The following is a 19,769-nucleotide window of genomic DNA, read 5'->3' on the forward strand; positions in this document are numbered from 1 at the left end:
TCAGGGGACACCTTAGACTTATATTACATCTTGTAAAAAAAACAATCTGGGGCACCTTTAATATTATGAATACTTTTTGTGTGCAAAAACAAAACAATATGACTTGAATGTTTGTCTCTCCCCTGTCATTCTCATAGGCTATTTCCACTGCAATGCTTCCAGGTTGTACGTCCAAATGCTGGCTCAGTATTGGGTTTGGCTTAGTATATGAATTTGTTGAATAAAGTTATTTATTTAAATTTTTTTTCCCACAAAATGTATTCTCGTCACTTTGTGACACTGCGTTTTCACTTTGATTGTGGACCTTGAATGATGTAATTTTGTTGCTTTTAATTGAGGATAAAAAACCTTTTGGAGCCTCTTTAAATATCTTAATTTGAACAAAGATGAACAAAGGACTTATGGGTGAGGAATGACATAAGGGTGAGTGAGTAATGACAGAAATGTCATTTTTGGGTGAACTGGCCCCTTAAAGATACTGTATATGGTGTAATTGTTTTCTAATCTCTTTTACTGGAAGCTAGAGAAGCATGATAAACAAATATTGGATGATTTTCTTCTTGATTTTTGCAGTAAAAAAGGGATGCAGATTCCCATATGGTGTTTGGTAGAAGGAATGATTATGGCAATATTGTAAGTTTTTATTTTATTAGTTACTTGCAAATGAGAATCCAAGCAGAAGTGCAGTATAGAAATAAGTAATTCACGGTCCAATCTGTTCCCTGGGTCTGAAAATCCTGGAAATGTTTAACTTTATGGTAAAATAAATGTCTTTGGTGTTTTTTTTTTTGTTTTTTTGTTTTTTTTTTTTTTTTTTTGGGATGACTGAAATGCAGCTGTCGTCCGGCCAACGCAGATGGTCTTGATAGCCCAGTCTCCTCCCTTGCGTGTTCTGGGTTGTAGACCAAGTAGTAAGATGGCTGCTGTAGCCACTTTTTCTATGCCCTTGGGCACGTCACTCAACTTCACAGCACCTCTGGGGTCAGAGGATGACTCCCGACCCCTGATCTTCAGACCTCAGCTGTCTCTGTCAGCTTGTATGTGTGGAAATGTCATTTCTCAGGAGGAGATTTGCAGTTCACGACTTATTTCAATCATAAGTCTTTTTTTTTTTCTTTTTTTTTTCTTCATGCAATACACTCTCCTTGAACCAACCACAAGTCAAGCTAGCACCACATGGATGGGACATCCCCTCCTTTGCAGATCTTTTGAAAGAAAGTTGTTGAATCTGCCCAGTGTGCTACATGTAAATAATTATGCTGCACATCAACTAGGGGACACTGTGGCTTTTGTTAGAATTTTTTTTTTTTTTTTTTTTTTTTTTTTTGTTCCATCTGGCTTGCATTTAAGGTGCACAATCATGCATTTGGAGATGAGTAGAGTAGATGGAGCGGAACAAGGTCAGGTCTGTGTCTGTAGACTGTAGTACGCTATATACCGTGTGAGAAATAATGCAGCTCTCTGAATGAAAAATGCAAAAAAGAGGCAGGAAATAGTACAAGACTTGGCCTTGGCCTGGTGAATAATTGAAGCAGGTTCCTTTACTGGTGGTGTGTGTGTGTGTTGTTTTTGTTTTTTTGTTTTTCCTGTGGGTTGTGTAATGGCAATTCTTAGCATGTTGTCTGTGAAAGAGCTCATAATCCTGAATTTGTAGGCTTTTGTTGGCTGATGAGGAAAAAATCCACCCAATGAGGACTAGAAATGTGTGTTCCAAACATCAGGTTTGAAGTAATGAACGGGCCGTGTCTAGAAGCCTCCTGTGCGGCAAACCGTGATCTCATAGCAAATAATTCAATTGTGTCCAGTACCATCTGTGTGCACAAACGAATGACTGGGGTTTTAAAAGTGTGTGTGTGTGTGTGTGTGTGTGTGTGTGTCTCACCCTTTTGTCTGAACCTTTATGGTCTCAAACTAAATAATAAGAGATGGGGCACAGTCTATATTGGGGGGAGGGAAAAAGAAATGCGACTTGAGCAATATCCCGTACCTGCACGTGGCAATCACGTCCCTCTCTGGCCACTTCAGGTCTGGTACACTGGGCAGAAAACTATCTTGGTGGTGAGATTTGAACACAAAGCCGTAAGTTGTGTAGAACGAGCCTGTTAAATGCAAACGAGAGCCATTAATTCACAAGGGCGGCACGATTAACGAGTCTGTCGAGGGTGTTGCGTTTGCACATCTGCACAAAGAGAGAGTGTAAAACAAGCACTGCGGTTGGAGGCATCTGTTGTCATTGTCGCTGACGGTTTGGCCAGTAGCTGCACGGTGGCCTCATTTTGTCAGCGCGCCCAAGTGACAATGGTGCCGTTTAGGCACCGTAACCTTACGGTATTCAGTCATTTAGCAGTTGTTAACATTCATATAACTAGTCCTTTGCTGCTTTTTGACCAGAACAGTGTGTTTGAGCATAGCTGTAGGGAACGGGGGTTCTCTGTGTTCAATGTTGTGCTGTTGGTAAAAAGCTGTAACTTTCTTATGACAGACTTTCACCCCAGGGGATTTTGCTTATTTGTATTTTTGTTGCAGTGGTGGAGCGTTGAGACAGGAGAGGCCCTGCAGACATTCTACACGATGGGAGCCAATCTGAAGAAGATTCACGTGTCGCCTGATTTCACCACCTTTTTGACTGTGGACAGCATTGGAATCCTTTATGTTTTAAAGAAAGTGGAGGGAGGAGGAATATAGATGTTTTAAAAAAAAAAAAATTTTTTTTAATTTTTTTTTTTTTTTTTTTACAATTTTTTCTGTACAATTGTAGGTAAGGGTAAGACTTGATCAAAGTGAGTTGTAACATTTGAAGATTTTGCTGGTGTTTTATAATGTTTTTTGGAAGACAATCTGTCCTTTACTATGACAATCTGCATTGAAGCCCAAGTACTGTGAACTATAACAAGCCTTTATTTTTGACTTTAATAGTGTGTGCAGCCCAGTGTGGGATTTCCTGTGCCCATGTCTTTGAACCGATGCCTTAATGTGTGTAAAAATGTGAAAAGCACATTTTTGTCTGCATTAAGTATTTTTTGCTAGTTTGGAAGGCTCAGGTTTGACTTGCGGCAGCGGCGTTACATGTAAGGGCTATAAAGTGGCTCACCAATGAAATGAGGCATTTGAGGTAAGCTAATGAGTACAGACTTTATATTCAATGTATCTGGAGGGGCTCACTTGTGTGTGATGTAGCAAAGTTTGTGTAGGTTTTTCAGTAAATCTTGAAATGCAATGAGGAATCACATTTTTTTTTTTTTTTTTTTTTCCTGGACAATGTTAAAAAATGTAATTGCTTATGGTGCTTACAAGTGAAAATGTGTAATGATCCAAAATGAGGTGCTGTAACTGAATGCAGGTTAATTAATGCACCACTGGATTACCAAAGGGTGAATGTGTAATTTTGATTTTGGTGCTTATATCTTAATGTGAATATAAATTGAATGAACACCAAGGCAGTCTTGTCTGTTATTGATCCTGATATGATTGATGTGAAATATGTATTGTGGTGTGTTTTTGTTTTTTGTTTTTGTTCCCCCCCTGTGCATAAAAGTAGATGTACCTGGAGTTGAGGGTGACGTGTTGAAGAGAAAAAGGTTGATGGTTCTTGAATGCATGCTTTTGAGAGCGAGAGGGAAGAGGACACTAATGCATGGCAGTGCTGACACAGCAGCGGTCACGCTCCGTCTGTTTCTGACACTTCCTGTTGGCAGCTGGCTGATGAGAACAGACAGCACAGTGTCATGTCCAAATGTCATTGTCAAGCAGAGCCGCGTGGCGCATTTGTACAGTCTGAGCCGAAGCAATAGTTTGAGAGTTAGAAGGATGTTAGTGTTTTGAGGTGAGAGGAGGCTGTTGAAGAAGTGATTTGGTCCAGGATTGTATTTGGTGTGAGTCCAATTCCTGCTCCAGCTCAAACAGATTGTGTTGTGGCGTGTGAGAAAGCGAAGCCAGGTGAGTTTAGGCTTGTGCCAGGTGCATTGGGGCCGCGCAGACCGATTGGCGTAGGACACCAATGTACCGTGAGAGCGATTGAAAAGCACGAGTTGTATGCTCTCCAAACGGTCTTGCGGTACTTTGTCATACTCTGATCGGTCCGCAGCGCTGATGCATCTGGAATGAGCCTGATATGTGTGTTCCTGGTCAAGAATGGGCAGTTTAGAGAATTTCTTAAATGTTTTGTGCTATATTGTGGGAAATATTGGAAGAAACGTGGAGATTTTTTCAATTAGGACAGCTTTTGGAAGTGACTGATCGTAGGTGGCATTGACCTGAGCTTATGCACATGAGCATTATGCTAAACAAAACATGTGTAAGGTCAGATCAAGGAGGCCTATGAGCAATCATTTTGAAAGCTGTGCAAATTGAAAATGTGTAATCCAATATTTGTTAAGAGTTTGGCGCAATTGAAAAGGTTGGGCATTTTTGACCTGGAACACAGCACAAGGGGTAAGTGGTACAGTGCTTCCAATTGTTGCTCCCTGTATCCCAAGCACTATACATTTTGAGTACCTGTCTTTGGACACCCAATTTATGTGTTGCAGCTTGTACGGGTGAGCTGCTGACCTGAATGAGGTGTGCCTGGAGATGTCCAAAATGTGTAGTGGGTAGGATATATTGGGCAAGGTTTGGAAGAGTGGTAAGAGGTTTAAGGCCAGTTAAAGGGCTGGTTGTCCCAAAAGTGCCAAATGTAGGATTGGCTGAGCCTTAAGTTTGAAATGTGGCATTTTGTTTGTTGAACACAAAAGGAAGATATTTTGAAGAATGTTCAATTGTGCCCTAAAAGCAGTTGAAGATTGTTGAAAATATCTTCCTTTTGTGTTCAACAAACAAAATGGCACATTTCAAACTTAAGGCTCAGCCGATCCTACATTTGGCCCTTTTGGGACAACTAGCCCTTTAATACTTATATATTATATTTGTTAAAAAGGAGGAAGGAAGGAAGGAAGGAAGGGGTTGCCCTAAGTATAAATACTTAGTAAATCCTTTTTGATTATTTTTATTTTTTATTTTTTATTTTTTTCTTCCCCCCCAAACGACCATGAAAACAATCCAAACAATGCTCTACACACTGCTTTTCATTTACTCACCATACCTTATTACATCAAAGCCACACTACTCCTGCTTCTAGCTTCCATCTGGTCAGTTGCCCAGTCATGCATCTTCCATCCAGTTGCGCTCATGCTGCTGCTTTTATCCTTGATCTTCCACGCATCTCTTACTGTGCCGCGACTTGCGTTTCGCCATTGAGGTGTGGTCTAGTACTTAATGTGTTGCCCTATGAAAAATTGGAAAAAGTTCCAATCTTTTAAAAGCATTACTCCACTCGCCCCCACTGTACACTTATTTGCTCATGGAGCCTTTTGTGATGTGAAGGTCAGGCAGGCCCTTGATCGCTGAGTGATGGTCTGCTGTACTCGGACAGCTACGTTCTCAATCGGACGCTATCCTTCATTGCGTGAAAACGGGTGCTCAATCATGTTCCTGGACATCTACCTTGGAGCCAACCCTCAAACAACTCATAAGAAAAAGTTGATCATTAAGTTAACTGTGCAGGAAGGTACATCTCCCTGCACTTAATTTCCCATGGGCCTCTGACAGGTTTTCAAATTGATCACACATTATATCACCCAAACCACATCTTCTGCAGCATGAACTACATTTTCCTCTTATTACATTCTCAGCTCTTATGTTCTGGTGAAATGCAGCTGGAGGTCAAGTGAAAACACTTTGCAAACCATTATATAACCCATCACAACATCCTGCAAGTCTACCTTTTCCTTTGCTTTTTTGTCCTTCACACAAAAACTGATGTTTGGAAAAGGGCAGGTGATCTCTTCCATTCCCATGATACAGTATATTGGTCATTCGTGTACACATCACTTCTCTTGTGTTTCTCAACTACTCACACTTCAAACCATTTTAAATCATGTTAATCAGTTCTTTTTTTATTTGACTCACTTCACTGTTCTTTTGGTCACACTTTATATCAAGTGGCCTTAGTACATAGTAGTTAACATTTAAATTAATCAATTCATACAATGCACTTATTGTGTACATACATATTTTCCCATTGTACTTATATTTTGCAGCAATAGTGTTTTGCAATTGAATACAAACACAATACATTGGACTTATTTTTGGATGTAAGTCCATAGTAGTTAAGGCCACTTAATATGAAGTGGGACCGTTCTTTTTTGGCCTGACAACCTGGTCACCACAACATATGCACGCCTGCACAAAATCTACACTTGAATTCAATCCTGCTTTTGGTGGGCAACTGTCCTGCAGAGTTTAGCTCCAACCCCAACCAAACACACCTGAACCAAGTAATTAAGGTTTAGACTTTAGTATGGCCCTGTCCCAAACGGCACCCTAAACCCTCACGGTCTTCCTCTGAGTCCGCACTTTCATGACATTGTGCCGCTTTGACTGTCGGGTAAAGTCCTCTGCGTCGCTCGCGGTCTTGCGGGCTCAGCAGAAGTGCACGTTGAGGGCGCAAAACAACCAAAAAGGGGGCGCTCACGAGCACCCTTCTTTAAGCTTAAACGACAAATGGGACACCCTACAGTCTTGTGGACTTAACAGACACACGCACGCTGCAGCCATTGTAAGTCCACAAGACCAAAAGTGGACATGAAGTGTGCCGTTTGGGACAGGGCCTATCTAGGCATACCGCAAACTTCCAGCCGGGTGTGTTGAGGCAACTTTGACCTAAACTCTGCAGGGCATTGGCCCCCCGGGAGCAGGATCGGACACCCCTGCTCTACAGCACCGTTTCTATGAGGCTTTGCTCATCTCTGACTCATGTGTGCGTCCCCCTGCCTCGGCTACCTGAACCTTGGCCCGAGTTCCTGTCAGCTGCTCTCGGTGTCGGAGGCTACTTTATTGCTCGCTCTTGTCAGGTCAGGTGGAACGGGGCCAACTGTGTGCGTATGAAAAAAAACCCCTGAAAGAACAAGACGGCGGATGCCAAAGCCATGCCTGCGGAGCATTGGACACGATCCTGCCCCTGAAGCTGTGCGAGCAAACGTAATTTGTGGAAGAAATACACGTTGCCTTTGTTGTTAAAGGAATCCTTCACCCAAAACTTGTCATGGATTACTCACCTTGTCATGGAGAAAGCTTTACGGCGGGCCTGGCCGACTAAATCAAACTCAAAAGCCTGTAATCCTGATGACCTTGATTAGCTCTGCAGGAAAGTGAATTTCAAGGCCCAGAGTTGCCCAGACCTGGTTTACTGAGAAGATAAAAATGCTCCCCATGCAATTCTGGCACTATATTCAAAGTCTTTCTTTAATAACACAACACAATTAAAATGTATTCAATGGAAACCTTGCTGTCCACATTTCTGAATGATTTTCCATACACACCGCCAACTTTTTTTCAACTCTTTTTTTTGACGCTGGATGACCGCATTCGTCTTAAACCGCGTGGTCGATGCGATGCGGTCTGGCGGATACGTTTCAGGACTTGGCCGAAATATGTGTCGTTCTTATGCTGATTCGAACAATTTGCGTGCCGTTTAGGAACGTTTCCTTCTTCCCTTTTAGGTCTGCTCTCTCTCTCAAATCGCAACTGGCCTCGTTGACGGATGAATGTGGCTCTTCGGCAGGTGTAATTTCTCTCTCGCCTCTCCTGTCGTGGACCGCAGAGGAGGTGAAGCCCTTAATGGGCTCGTGGCCAGCGTTGCCATGGCAGCTGGCTTTAGGATGCTGGGCGTCCTCCCAAAAATGCCCTTTCGTCTCACCTCCGACGCCGGCGGGCAGGGGTACCTGATGAGTTCGACCCCACAAAAATAACAGTTATCGACGCATCTGAACTTACAGCGCACGTCAGTGTGGGATCGGGTTCAAAATATACAACAACAAGTGTCTAAAACAGCACATTTGTGATCACATTAGTTTGTGTACGCAAGTGTGCCGGGGTTCAGTTAAATCAAGTGAGGCTCTGTCCCCAATGACACACTTCATGTCCCGAGTGCGCCCATCGATGCGAGGGGCTATACGTCAAGAAAGTGTGCACTCGGGGAAGATTGCGAGGGTTTAAGGTACCATTTGGGGCCTGAGCGTGAAACCAGACCAACGATGCAGGGGGGCGCAGGAAACAATCGCACCCAGATTCGGTGCCCGGTGTCAAAGCCCCCTAAAAGCTAAGTGGAAACACACCCAAGATTTCTGGGGTAGCCCACATCCTTCATTATAGCTTCTTCGGGCATGTTTAACAGAGTTGCAGCATAACAGACAGAAAATACATTCAAATGATACAAAACTCAAGACTGATCGACATGACTTCGTCGTAGCCTTTTATGGGATGACTACTTCTTTCCTTATCTTCAAATTTCACTCTTGCATCTTTATCATGTTTTTTTTTTACATAGACCTACCTTCTTTGCGCAGAAGCCTACCTGTGTGATAAAGTCAACGTGAAATCAAACAAATCAAATTTAATAATATAATGAAATCAAATTTCCCTTTTTTAATACACATTCCTGGTAGTATTTTGAGTGATTTGTTGCCGATTCTGCAGGGGAAAAAATAAAATGCACACACGGGCATATTTTCAAGCCGCTGACTACACAATGTAATTGTCTAACTAGAAACTTACATTAAAAAAGACAGATACTTTTAAAAATTCATGTTTGATTTTTTGAGGCATTCACACCATGTTGTAATTACCATAAAGCTCCGTGTGCTTTCTAATCTCTCTCGCGGTACTTTGATGTAGGGCTGCATGATTACGTCGAGTAAGTAAATTGGTCGATTTGAGAAAAATGCGTCGATTCATTGCGTTATTTAATTTCCAAATGATGGCCGCTGCCGGCCATACTGAAAATCGCTCTGTAAAACCAAAATGACACAGACCTACCATAGCAGCACAACTTCAGTGCAGGAGCGTCTGAAAAGAGAGAAAACATCTCAAGGCTCCACTACAGCTAAGTTATACTCAGCACTAGAATACCGCTGTTGTTAGTCGGATTTACTGGCCTTAATACGGCTGCGTTCATACAGCGTTCTGACAAACTTCAGCAGATTTTCTTGTTGTATTCAGTTTATACAACAAAAAGTTGAGAAAACTCAAAAATCTGCTGAAGTTTGTTGCCTTAAACTTTTACGTTTTCTCAACTTTTGATTTTTTTTACAGTGTACCTTACAACTGACCTAAAAGCGCTGCAGCAGGAACTTTAACCTGTGTTCGTGAGAGTCGTTCTTCACGATGATTGGTCGAGAAGACGTGCCTAAAGACTTTCACATTCTCCTTACAATCATGATGTAGAGAATCCACAGCTAGATCAAAAGTAAAAAAGTATAAGCCGATTATTACGACCATCATTTGAAGTGTCACAAAATTCTGAAATTATCGTACATAATGGGATTTTTTTCATTATTGATCGTACAGAGGTCTAAATTATCGTACAAACGCTGGCTGTTAGGGAAAGACATTCTATATGTGTTTTGGGATTGTTCTCCTGACGAAACACTGCAAAATACCCTTCAGACAAATTTCAGCAGACAAAAAACACCAGACATGAGCTGTGGAAAATAAGTGATCTAGGAGCTTTTATATACAGCTTTATACAGCGGATGGTGGATGCCATTGAAACTAATTGTGCCTACATTGCATTATCTTTTACGGTAAATAACATCCTGACGTAAAAGTTAATACATAGATAAGTTACAGTTATACAGGGGGGATAATCATTAGATTAATAGAAAAATAATCGGTAGATTGATTGGAAAAAGTAATCGTTACTTTCGGCCCTACTTTGATGTCGTACACCGATCGGTCTGCGCGGCGCCGCTTCATGTCGACCGCACCTTAAATCGGCAGTGGTCAAGTGGCACGGCGGCCACGTGGTACAAGTCGTAGCTCTCGGAAAATTATGAGTTTACACACTGCAATTGCAAATTCTACAACAACATGAAGGCTTTTTACTGTTCAGACTTGTAAAGGCAATTGCGACATGGCGTGAATGCACCTTTTGTCTAATCGTTTTGATTAACAAAACTAATATTAACCACAGACCTGATTTTACATGGAAACACAACACATAACATTACTAAAAGCCCAGCAGAAATCCCAGAGGGAACCCACATCATCATCATCTCTGATTATCTACTTCAACATTACTAAAGTAAAATGGCCTGCAAATGTTGCTTCGTGTGCTTCTTCGACACAGGACATAAATAAAGAATGTTATTGATACGCTTTAGGCAAAATGATAAAATGCTCAATGAAATGGTCGTAAGCACACAAGCCTATTTTAAGAAATACCTATTATAGACACATATTCGGTTGTCGATATAGGCTAGCTTTACTTTGGAATCTTAATCTTCAATATTTGCTCACAGTGTTAGGTAAGCACAGTTTGTTCTTTTCGTCAGAGCTGATAAATGCTAGGTGAGGGCTGTTTTTGCTCCCTACAGTTTGATTTTGTGTGTTCCTAAGGCTCTGGCCCAGTTCTCACATACTCTGGGCTCTCGCATCTCTCTTTGTTCTTTTTATATCGACGTGACTGAACTAGTTGAACGATCATAAAGCCTACTTTATTTTGATATCGCTGCAGAAATCTATTTGGCACATTCTGTAAGTGTTAATTAATTGATCTGTAAGATAATTACATAAATGGTTATCCCCTGACGCTTAATTTAGTCAAAGGCTTCGGGATACGCACCATCTGGGACGCGAGACTACAGTTATCCCATTATCTCTCTCGTTCTATCTTTGTTGTGAGAATTACGTGATGAAATGGAAAGTGAAGGATATTTGATAAAATGTTACGTCGGTCGGCTCGTCTCGCTTGACGAACGTATATCTCTCTGATGTAAACGGCTCTTGAAATGGCATCTGATTTATAAGGCTCTGACAGAAAGATGCAGTAAACGCTTTACAGATTGGGGAATAAAACCCACTGCAGGTGAAATCGAGCCTATAAATGTCTGTTAGATGTAGGCCTACTTCTCACAGAAAAGCTGTATGAACTTCTCAATTGTTTATTTAAAGTTTATACAAACTATAAAGTTCAGACAACTAAGGAATCTATCAAGGTAACAATCGGCTTTTCGGTCTCTATGATTTGAGTAGTACAACTGTCCGTTGTTGTGTCGGTTCTTCCGAGTCAATTGGCTGTGTGGTTTCTCCACATCTGTTACTGCAGCGTAACCAAGTAGTGTTACGTGCTATGTGGAGAAAGATACGAGCTCCATGGAAACAGAGTGCACAAGAAGTGAACCGTATGCCACCCAGCCTGAGGGAGATATTGTCCTGAAATTCACACTCAAGTCCTTATCGAAACACATCTTTTAACACGCTCCCTGTCTTTACTGAATTGTAATTGGTGGCGGTTTCCCAGAGGCCACTGATAAGTACACACAAATAAATAGGCCTAATACAAACAATAATTACATATAGATAAAGCGACAGACAGACAGACAAAACAGGTAGAATGATAGATGGGTACAGAATATTGATGAGTAGGTGGTACATTGATGCAAGAGATAATTCATTAATTCAACAAAAATTCAACAAGAACAGACAAAAGAGTGTGGATGTTGTCAAAACCCAGAAGACTAAAACACCACTGGAGAATTTCCAAGTTGGTTTTTGAATTTATGAGTAAAATAAAGCCTGTCTGTGGTAAATATAACTTGATGATACTTTGCCGTTTTGTTTTACAATGTAAATTACTGTACACACAACCGTACTGAAAGCGTGAATTTTGAAGCAGTTTATTTTTGAAAATGTATGTGTCTAATAAGTAACTAGATAAGGCAGTTTGGGGTGAGTGTGTGCAGTTTACATTGTAGAATAAAACATAAAAATATCATAAGTTATGATTGCCACAAGCTTTATTTCATTCATAAATCTGAAAATCACATTATAATACCCCATTGAGAACTCTCGAGGGAACCAGTGGCCAATTAGTCGACCAGGTCCGTGCACCACCCTATAGATGAAAACACGAAAAAGAAAGAAAGAAAAGAAAGAAAAGAACAGAGGCCACAGAAAGGACAATGGTTCTACAATCTGGATTTATTCCGTGTGCTTTGCAAGAATATAAATAAAGACCAATCTTACAAAATCTGTGTGCTGGAAGCCCAAGCCTATCTACACATGTTAGTCCGCAATGATGTCACAAATCCACCGGTTGCTCATACCTTAAATTATGTGTTGCACTTTGACCTGTCTGCAAAATTGTGTACCTTGTTTACCAATGTCATTTATTGGATTTTTTATTTTTTTTTTATTCTGTCATTCTTTATACATTTTTTGTTGTTTTTTAATAACATATATGAACAATGAGTCAACAAAATATTTATTTACAGAACTGTGGCAAAATTCTACATTGACAATGAGTGAAAATAAGATCTGTTTTTATATTTTCATCTGAAATGCAAGTGGAGCCATCCACACATTCGGTTTCTCTGTAGTACTACAATATTTTTTTTTTTTTTTTTCAGATGGCTGCGTATTCAAGCTTGACGCGTCATATAAAAATAATGTAACGTTAAGACAACATCAGACAAGAATTGCACAATAAGAATAATTATAATAATTGTAAATATTACAGTAATGGTAATATAGTTCTCTATTAAACAGTATATATCAATAATAATCTGCATGGCGCCGCCAATGAAGTTAACAACCATTCTGTAGTGATTTTGGCACGAGACGCATCCATTTCATGGTTGTCCAGTGCAATGAGTCCATTCACATTGTGCATATTCATATTTTTAAATCATTAACCACAAACAAACAAAATAAAGAGAGAAAGAAAGAAATAAAGAAAACAGAAAAGAAAAATACAGCAATTCATGTAAAAGTCCGTTTTTATCCCAGTCCAGACATGCCATGGTATTTTGGACTAGATATTTAGTGAAAAGTCAATGTAGTGTGACCGAGTCGCCTTAGCGAGACCGTCTCCGCGGTGACTCGCCTTCCCGCGACAAAGTTCCGTGACGGCCACCGTCCGTTGGAACGCAACTCAAATCGCTGCCTCTTGAAAAGTGTACATTCAAATTCCACAGTCTCCTCCTATTGTTGTTGTTTTTTTTTATGCAGTGTGTGTGTGTGTGCGCGTGCATGCGAGTGTTTCGTTAAAAGGCCACGGGTCCACGTCGGCAGTTCTTGTACGCGTACGGCAAGTCCCAGTCGAAAAAGTCCTCGTGCGAATCCTTACACATGCGTTACGAGAGGCTCCGGTGACGCTTTTAGGTTCCGTATTTGCGGTCCTTATTTGCAATGCATGTGAGACTGAGGGTCCATGTTAGGGGCAGGCTACATTCTCTGAATTCCACTGTAATAGACATGGGCGTCCGCCATTGCCCTGTGAATGAAATCACATCACTTATCCAAAGTGTCCATCAAAAAAAGCCCCCCCTTCTCCAGTTCACATGGACTGCATGCTTTCCATCAACTACACTGCATGTCTCAGGACTGGCTCGGTTTTCTCAGGTTTTCATTCATAGGCAACACCAAAAAAGGGAAAGAAAGAAAGAAAGAAAACACAACGGGGAAAAAAATTTGGAAAGGAAGGAAAACACGCGATTTGAGAGACATTTTTTTTGCGCGTCTCGTCGTAAAATAAGCCTTTAAATGCTATCTGACAAATTTCTGCATCCACAAATTAGCTTTACGTTTTGACTGACTAAAACAAGCTCTTAACTCTTGTGCTGTTTAAGAAAAAAAACAAAAAAATCTCCCCTAAATAAGGGAATTTAAATTACTTTTTTTTTTCTCTCCGATAAGCGCTGGTACTAAAAATGAAAACTTCGCTACGAGACGAAACAAACAACACAAGCAAAATGTCCTTTGGGTGAAGTCCAATCTCCGCTTCTATGCCAGCCGTTTCGGATGCCTCACCTCACAAAAAACTCTCGGTTTCCCTCCCGTGAGCGTTCGCCTCGCTAACCCTATGCTGTCTAGTAAGAAGGAAGGAAGGAAGGAAAGAAAGAAAGAAAGAAAGCAAATTCCGACTCTAAAAACAACATTTGTGTTTATAAGGCTTGTAGCAGCATTACGGTTTTAAGTTGTCATTCAAGCAGTCGAGGGGGGAGTGGGGAAAGGCTGAAGAGGCGCTTCCCGGAGAAGCCGAGGAAAGAATAGCGAGGAACGGAGGGAAGGACAAATCAAAAGAGAGGAGATGGGGAAAAATTGAATGAAAAACAACCGCTTGCAACACTTTTTTGTGTGTTTTGGAGGAGGATCGGCAGCGTGGCGGCCCTGAGGCCTGAGCGGGACCTTCCCTTATCGTGCTGCGGCCAGAGAGGTGAGGGGGGGCGAGAGAGATCAAGAGATAAGAGAGAGAGAGAAAGAGCGGGGCAATAGATCGAAGGAGAGAATAGACAGCGGCAGCGTCATCATGCAGAAGCCACGGTAAACGGGCGGGCTTGGCCGGGCGGAGAGACGCGGGCTTGTCACAGGTCACTGGGCCCGTGGCTCCGTGGGGGGCCTCTAGAGGGCGCTCTCTGTAAGGCACACACACAGGAGTGGACAGTATTTTGGGTGTATATTAGAAAATAGTGGTCTCATACTTGGTGTTGGCTCCTCTTTTGGCTTCCTGTCCTGGCTCGACTATCCAAGGGACGTTGGCGTGGCCCTTTTGATCCATTGAGGGCTGTTCCATCTGAGATGCACACAGGAGAAAGAGACAGCAGGTCAGTAGGTGCCAGTAATTTCGGGGCTAAGGGCGGTCACGCTAGATCTCGCGTATCGATTTGTCTTTCTTTGCCTACTACAGTTTTGAAGACCTAAGGGAAAGGAGGTTTTGCTTCTTTTCACTCAAAACAGGATAGAAAACGTTAAAACAGGATATAAATGTCACAAATTGACCATCTTGACTAAAAATCAAACATGGACGAAACTCTCATTTGGTCAATTATCGCAAAGAATTTAAAAGAATAATAGTGTTGTAACATGTTACAACAATGTTCAATGGCTTAACATCAGTTAAACTAACAACAATCATTAATTAACGTAGGTTAATGTTTATTACCCCTTATATGCATAAATGTCTCGCCAACCATTATTACATTTTCGGGTCTTTAGCGACCCGGATCTATATCTAACATGGATGGATCTCTACCTGCTGCGATAATATTTAACTCTCCCGACATTTTAATAACAATAACAATAAGGAGCAAATTAAAGCATTTTTTTTTACATTATGGCATTTAAGCAGATGCTTTTTTTACCATCATTTTCCCCAGCATCTGGCTCTAGTCGTGATCTCAAACATATTCTCAAGACTATTGTTTTCAGTGTCTTCAAAATCAATATTTTGGTCGCTGACAGCTTCTCCACTAGATCGACCGTCAAGTGACTGTGACACTCAGTAAATCACTGAGACATTTCAAGTTTTGCTGATGATCCTTGTGATATTTTTTGTTTTATGCCTGCGGCAATTATGAGTGAAACTTCACGTCATCAGACGGGAATAAAGGTAAACTTACCCATATACTTTTTTACAAAAAATTAAAAAACAGACATTCTTTTATATATTTTTTTATTGTTATATTGTTTACAATGAATAGATTGAGGAATACCAAGTAGGTTGATGTCTAACTTTTAAAACATAAAGGGTGGTGAAAGATGTCCCCGTTTAAGGGTAAATATAAATACTATTTTTTCATTCATCTTCATTCATAATATATCAACTATATTAAATTTATACAAAAACATAGAAATTACATACATTAAAAATGTTTAAAACGTAGTGTCGCTAGTTAATGAATGCTAACACAAACTAATGTTGAGTTAAAAGTGTTACTTATATTATTCATAATAATTATATATTTACAATAACAATAAAGACGATGATGATGTATTAACAATATTATACTTTTTTTATATATTTTGTTATTTTATAATAATTTTATTATTATCATTATATTAGTAGTAGTAGTAATAATAATAATAGTAACAATTATTTTTATTATTGCTAATTTTATTATTTATTTATGAAAACCAGGTGTATGAAATCATATTCTGTTTCTCATATATAGAATATGAAGTAATTTGCATGCTTAAGTCTAGTGTGACCGCCTCTTAAACCACAGAGAGAGAGACAGAGAGAAAGAGAGGTGATGTGGTTAACCACATGACAATCTGACTGTCACACCAACACAAAAACAGTGAATTAACTCCACATTACATAATTCTTATTTTTAAACCTGTAACATCAAACCAATTCATCTGTTATATTAAATATCAGTGACATAAAATCCATCTTGCAGATCTGCTGTGGTCAAAACTACCCTACAACTAGTACATCTTTATCAACCAATCAAAACACTGTTCCTTGTTGCCACGGCAGCTCAGCCTTGCTCCACATAAAGCTGAGCTATACATGGCTCAGAAACGTGAATCTCTACAGGAACGAACGCGCACAAACGCGGAGTCGTTTACGTCTGCTGTTGGCTTGTCTTGAGTTCTTTATCGGGTTGTTCCATATGCGGCCGCATGAATATTAAATAACATAATCCTCGCTTTTTCTGGCTACCTCTGACTGCTCTCAAACACACACGAACGCACACGCACACACCCACGGCAACTTCATTCTTCTTCACACTTAAATGCTTTAAAAAAAGAAACAGTCACTAATCTTACGCAATAAACCTCTAGTATGAGGCATCGACCTGAAAAGGAGCTTAATGGTTTGATAACACTCTCAGAGAACGGTGAGTTGGTGTCTTGGATAAGAGATGCTGAAATATTTCTATCCTTGTTTAGTCAGCTGATGTTCTGGATGGACAGACAGAGGACTCAGGAAAGGAGGATTCGGATGAAGAAGAGATGAATCAAACAAACAGAGCAAACTGAATGAACAAAACAAAGTTAAATAATAAAATGAAATCAGTTAAAGGAATATTCCTGGGTTAGAGAGATAACCAGAATCTGTGACATGGTGTCAATTACCACAGAAAATAATTTCTCTCATTGCAGTTGGTTAAAACAAAAGAAACACACAAACAAAAAATTATGCATTTACTGTGGGGCAAGTTTATACTATAGCTGTTGCCCCATAGACTTCCATTTTAAGTGTAATAATGATCAAAAATTTTTTCATTGTTGTTTTAAGGATGTTAAAATTATTTTCTGCAACTTTCTTTAACCTGGCAACCCTCTACAGACACAATGAAGCTCAAGTCGCCATTGGCTAGCAAACTTTTTACTTTACTCGCCAGACTTTTTGCATTGATTGCAAGAACAATGCAAATGAAAAAAAAAAATCGACATAACTATAACTAAGCTATAAATATACTATAAATATAAATATTTAATGTCAAGTAAAAAGTCTGTAATAAAATATGGTCAAATAATCAAACTTCATGCAATAGCACAAATACAACCCAAATTCCGGAAAAGTTGGGACGTTTTTTAAATTTGAATAAAATGAAAACGAAAAGACTTTCAAATCACGTGAGCCAATATTTTATTCACAATAGAACATAGATAACGTAACAAATGTTTAAACTGAGAAATTTTACAACTTTATCCACTAAATGAGCCCATTTCAAATTTGATGCCTGCTACAGGTCTCAAAAAAGTTGGCACGGGGGCAACAAATGGCTAAAAAAAGCAAGAAATTTTGAAAAGATTCAGCTGGGAGAACATCTAGCAACTAATTAAGTTAATTGATATCAGGTCTGTAACATGATTAGCTATAAAAGGGATGTCTTACAGAGGCAGAGTCTCTCAGAAGTAAAGATGGGCGATCTGTGAAAGAGTGCGTAAAAAGATTGTGGAATGCTTTAAAAACAATGTTCCTCAACGTCAAACTGCAAAGGCTTTGCAAATCACTTAAAGTGCATAACATCGTCAAAAGATTCAGAGAAACTGGAGAAATCTCTTTGCGTAAGGGACAAGGCCGAAGACCTTTATTGGTCTTCGGGCCTTCAGATGACACTGCATCACTCATTGGCATGACTGTGTCAATGACATTACTAAATGGGCCCAGGAATACTTCCAGAAACCACTGTCGGTAAACGCAATCCACTGTGCCATCTGCAGATGCCAACTAAAGCTCTATCATGCAAAAAGGAAGCCGTTTGTGAACATGGTCCGTCGTGTGAATGCTGAAAGGTATATAAAGGTTTTAGAGCAACATATGCCCAGACGACATCTATTTCAGCAGGACAATGTAAAACCACATCCTGCAGCTATTACAACAGCATGGCTTCGTCGTAGAAGAGCCCGGGTGCTGAATTGGACTGCATGCAGTCCAGATCTTTCACCTATAGAGAACATTTGGCGCATCATTAAACGAAAAATACGTCAAAGATGACCATGATCACTTCAGCAGCTGGAAACCTATATCAGGCAAGAATGGGACCAAATTCCAACACCAAAACTCCAGAAACTCATAACCTCGATGCCCAGACGTCTTCAGACTGTTTTGAAAAGAAGAGAAGATGCTACATGCCCCCATCCCAACTATTTTGAGACCTGTAGCAGGCATCAAATTTGAAATGAGCTCATTTTGTGCATAAAATTGTAAAGTTTAAACATTTGTTATGTTATCTATGTTCTATTGTGAATAAAATATTGGCTTATATTTTATCAAACAAAGGCAGCAATAGGAATATTAGGCTGCTGTCACTTTAAGATTAATGCTCAGATCCAATATACTGTTACATATGCATTTAATTTCTCAACTGTTTGCATTCAATTAAGACATAAACAAATATGTTTACTAGGATACTCACCATTTTGACATAATTTTGTGTGAAATTGTCCGTTCAAGTGGAACACACAATACTCAATTCAGTATTTGTGTGCTGTCAGACGCGGCTTTCTTGGCACGCTAATTATCTATTGCGTCTTCCTGCGCTTGAATGTTTAAATTGGCAAAACTGAAAACGCATGCAAATGATAAACATTCGTGACGACACAGCACTGGTCCGAACGGGAGCCCTGCATGGGCTCATGTGTCGTTGAGTGCACATTTGTGAGAGACAGCGACAGAGGGCGATGGTGCATAAACTCAGCAAGCAATGAAATAAGATCTGCGCTAAACTTATTTTTTTGCCTCTAACTTAATTACAGATGACTGAAATCATACAATTTATTAGCCATTGGCTTAAAAGACTTTTAGTCGCCTCTTGTGAAATTCAATCGCATATGAAACTGATTTACTCTCAATGTACAGGGTTGCCTGGAATTTTCCTTTTATAAAAATGACAAAACAAACAAATAAAAAAATAGGGCTATCAATTTAATATTAATTTAGTGTGATTAATTAAATAACACAAATAAATTAAGTCATTGACAGCCCTACAAATAAAAAGGAAAAAAGGGGAAAAAAAAGAAATCAAGGAAAGGAAAACGTAAGAAGACCTGAAATTGAAGTTTGTGTGGATGATGGAGGAGTCGTGAGGTAGGAGGAAGAGGAGAAGGATGAAGAGGAGGACGGTGCGGGGTGAAAATATGCCCCAAGGACCAGCGGCTAGGGGGGGATATGACCTAGAGCCGGAAGAAAGAGGTCACAGAGGTCAAAGCTTGGGAAGGTTAAAGCGCGCACGCACACAAACACACACGGACATATGGTTGATTCTTTAATTAGAGGAACTTTTTCTTCCCTCTAAGATGACTTAAAGAAAACAATCATTCTACATTTAAATGACAGATCAGAGCAGCTTTAATTTGAATGTATTTATCGTTTCTCTTTACTTACTTTTCCAGATTTATAAGTGTGTTGAAATTTAACATTTTCAAGTATCAGACTATTTTGGGCTTGTCCTTTACCCAGACCTTTACACTGGACTACCTTAAGAACCAGCAGTTCA

At 40.0% G+C, this 19,769-nt stretch overlaps 2 protein-coding genes across 11 annotated transcripts in view; one reads left to right on the forward strand and one right to left on the reverse strand.

Moving 5' to 3' along the window:
- Positions 1–17,429, forward strand: part of apaf1 (apoptotic peptidase activating factor 1) — a 46,963-nt gene extending 29,534 nt beyond the window's left edge. For 4 of the 5 annotated variants that reach the window (XM_048154384.1, XM_048154387.1, XM_048154385.1 and 1 more), the window contains one exon: positions 2,527–3,436. In XM_048154384.1, the coding sequence (XP_048010341.1) occupies positions 2,527–2,685 (159 nt within the window). In that variant the 3' untranslated portion in view covers positions 2,686–3,436. Of the gene's footprint in view, positions 1–2,526; positions 3,437–16,713 lie in introns of those variants that run through there. The other variant, XM_048154386.1, reaches the window with a different exon arrangement.
- anks1b (ankyrin repeat and sterile alpha motif domain containing 1B) overlaps positions 11,996–19,769 on the reverse strand; it is a 238,722-nt gene continuing 230,948 nt past the window's right edge. For 5 of the 6 annotated variants that reach the window (XM_048154392.1, XM_048154391.1, XM_048154390.1 and 2 more), the window contains 2 exons: positions 14,517–14,608; positions 11,996–13,309 (listed from right to left, as the gene is read on the reverse strand). In XM_048154392.1, coding sequence (XP_048010349.1) covers positions 13,261–13,309; positions 14,517–14,608 — 141 coding nt within the window. In that variant the 3' untranslated portion in view covers positions 11,996–13,260. Of the gene's footprint in view, positions 14,609–19,769 lie in introns of all 6 variants that reach the window. The other variant, XM_048154393.1, reaches the window with a different exon arrangement.

Source organism: Megalobrama amblycephala, linkage group LG14 (genome assembly GCF_018812025.1).
Source record: "Megalobrama amblycephala isolate DHTTF-2021 linkage group LG14, ASM1881202v1, whole genome shotgun sequence".
In the NCBI taxonomy this organism is placed as follows: domain Eukaryota; kingdom Metazoa; phylum Chordata; class Actinopteri; order Cypriniformes; family Xenocyprididae; genus Megalobrama; species Megalobrama amblycephala.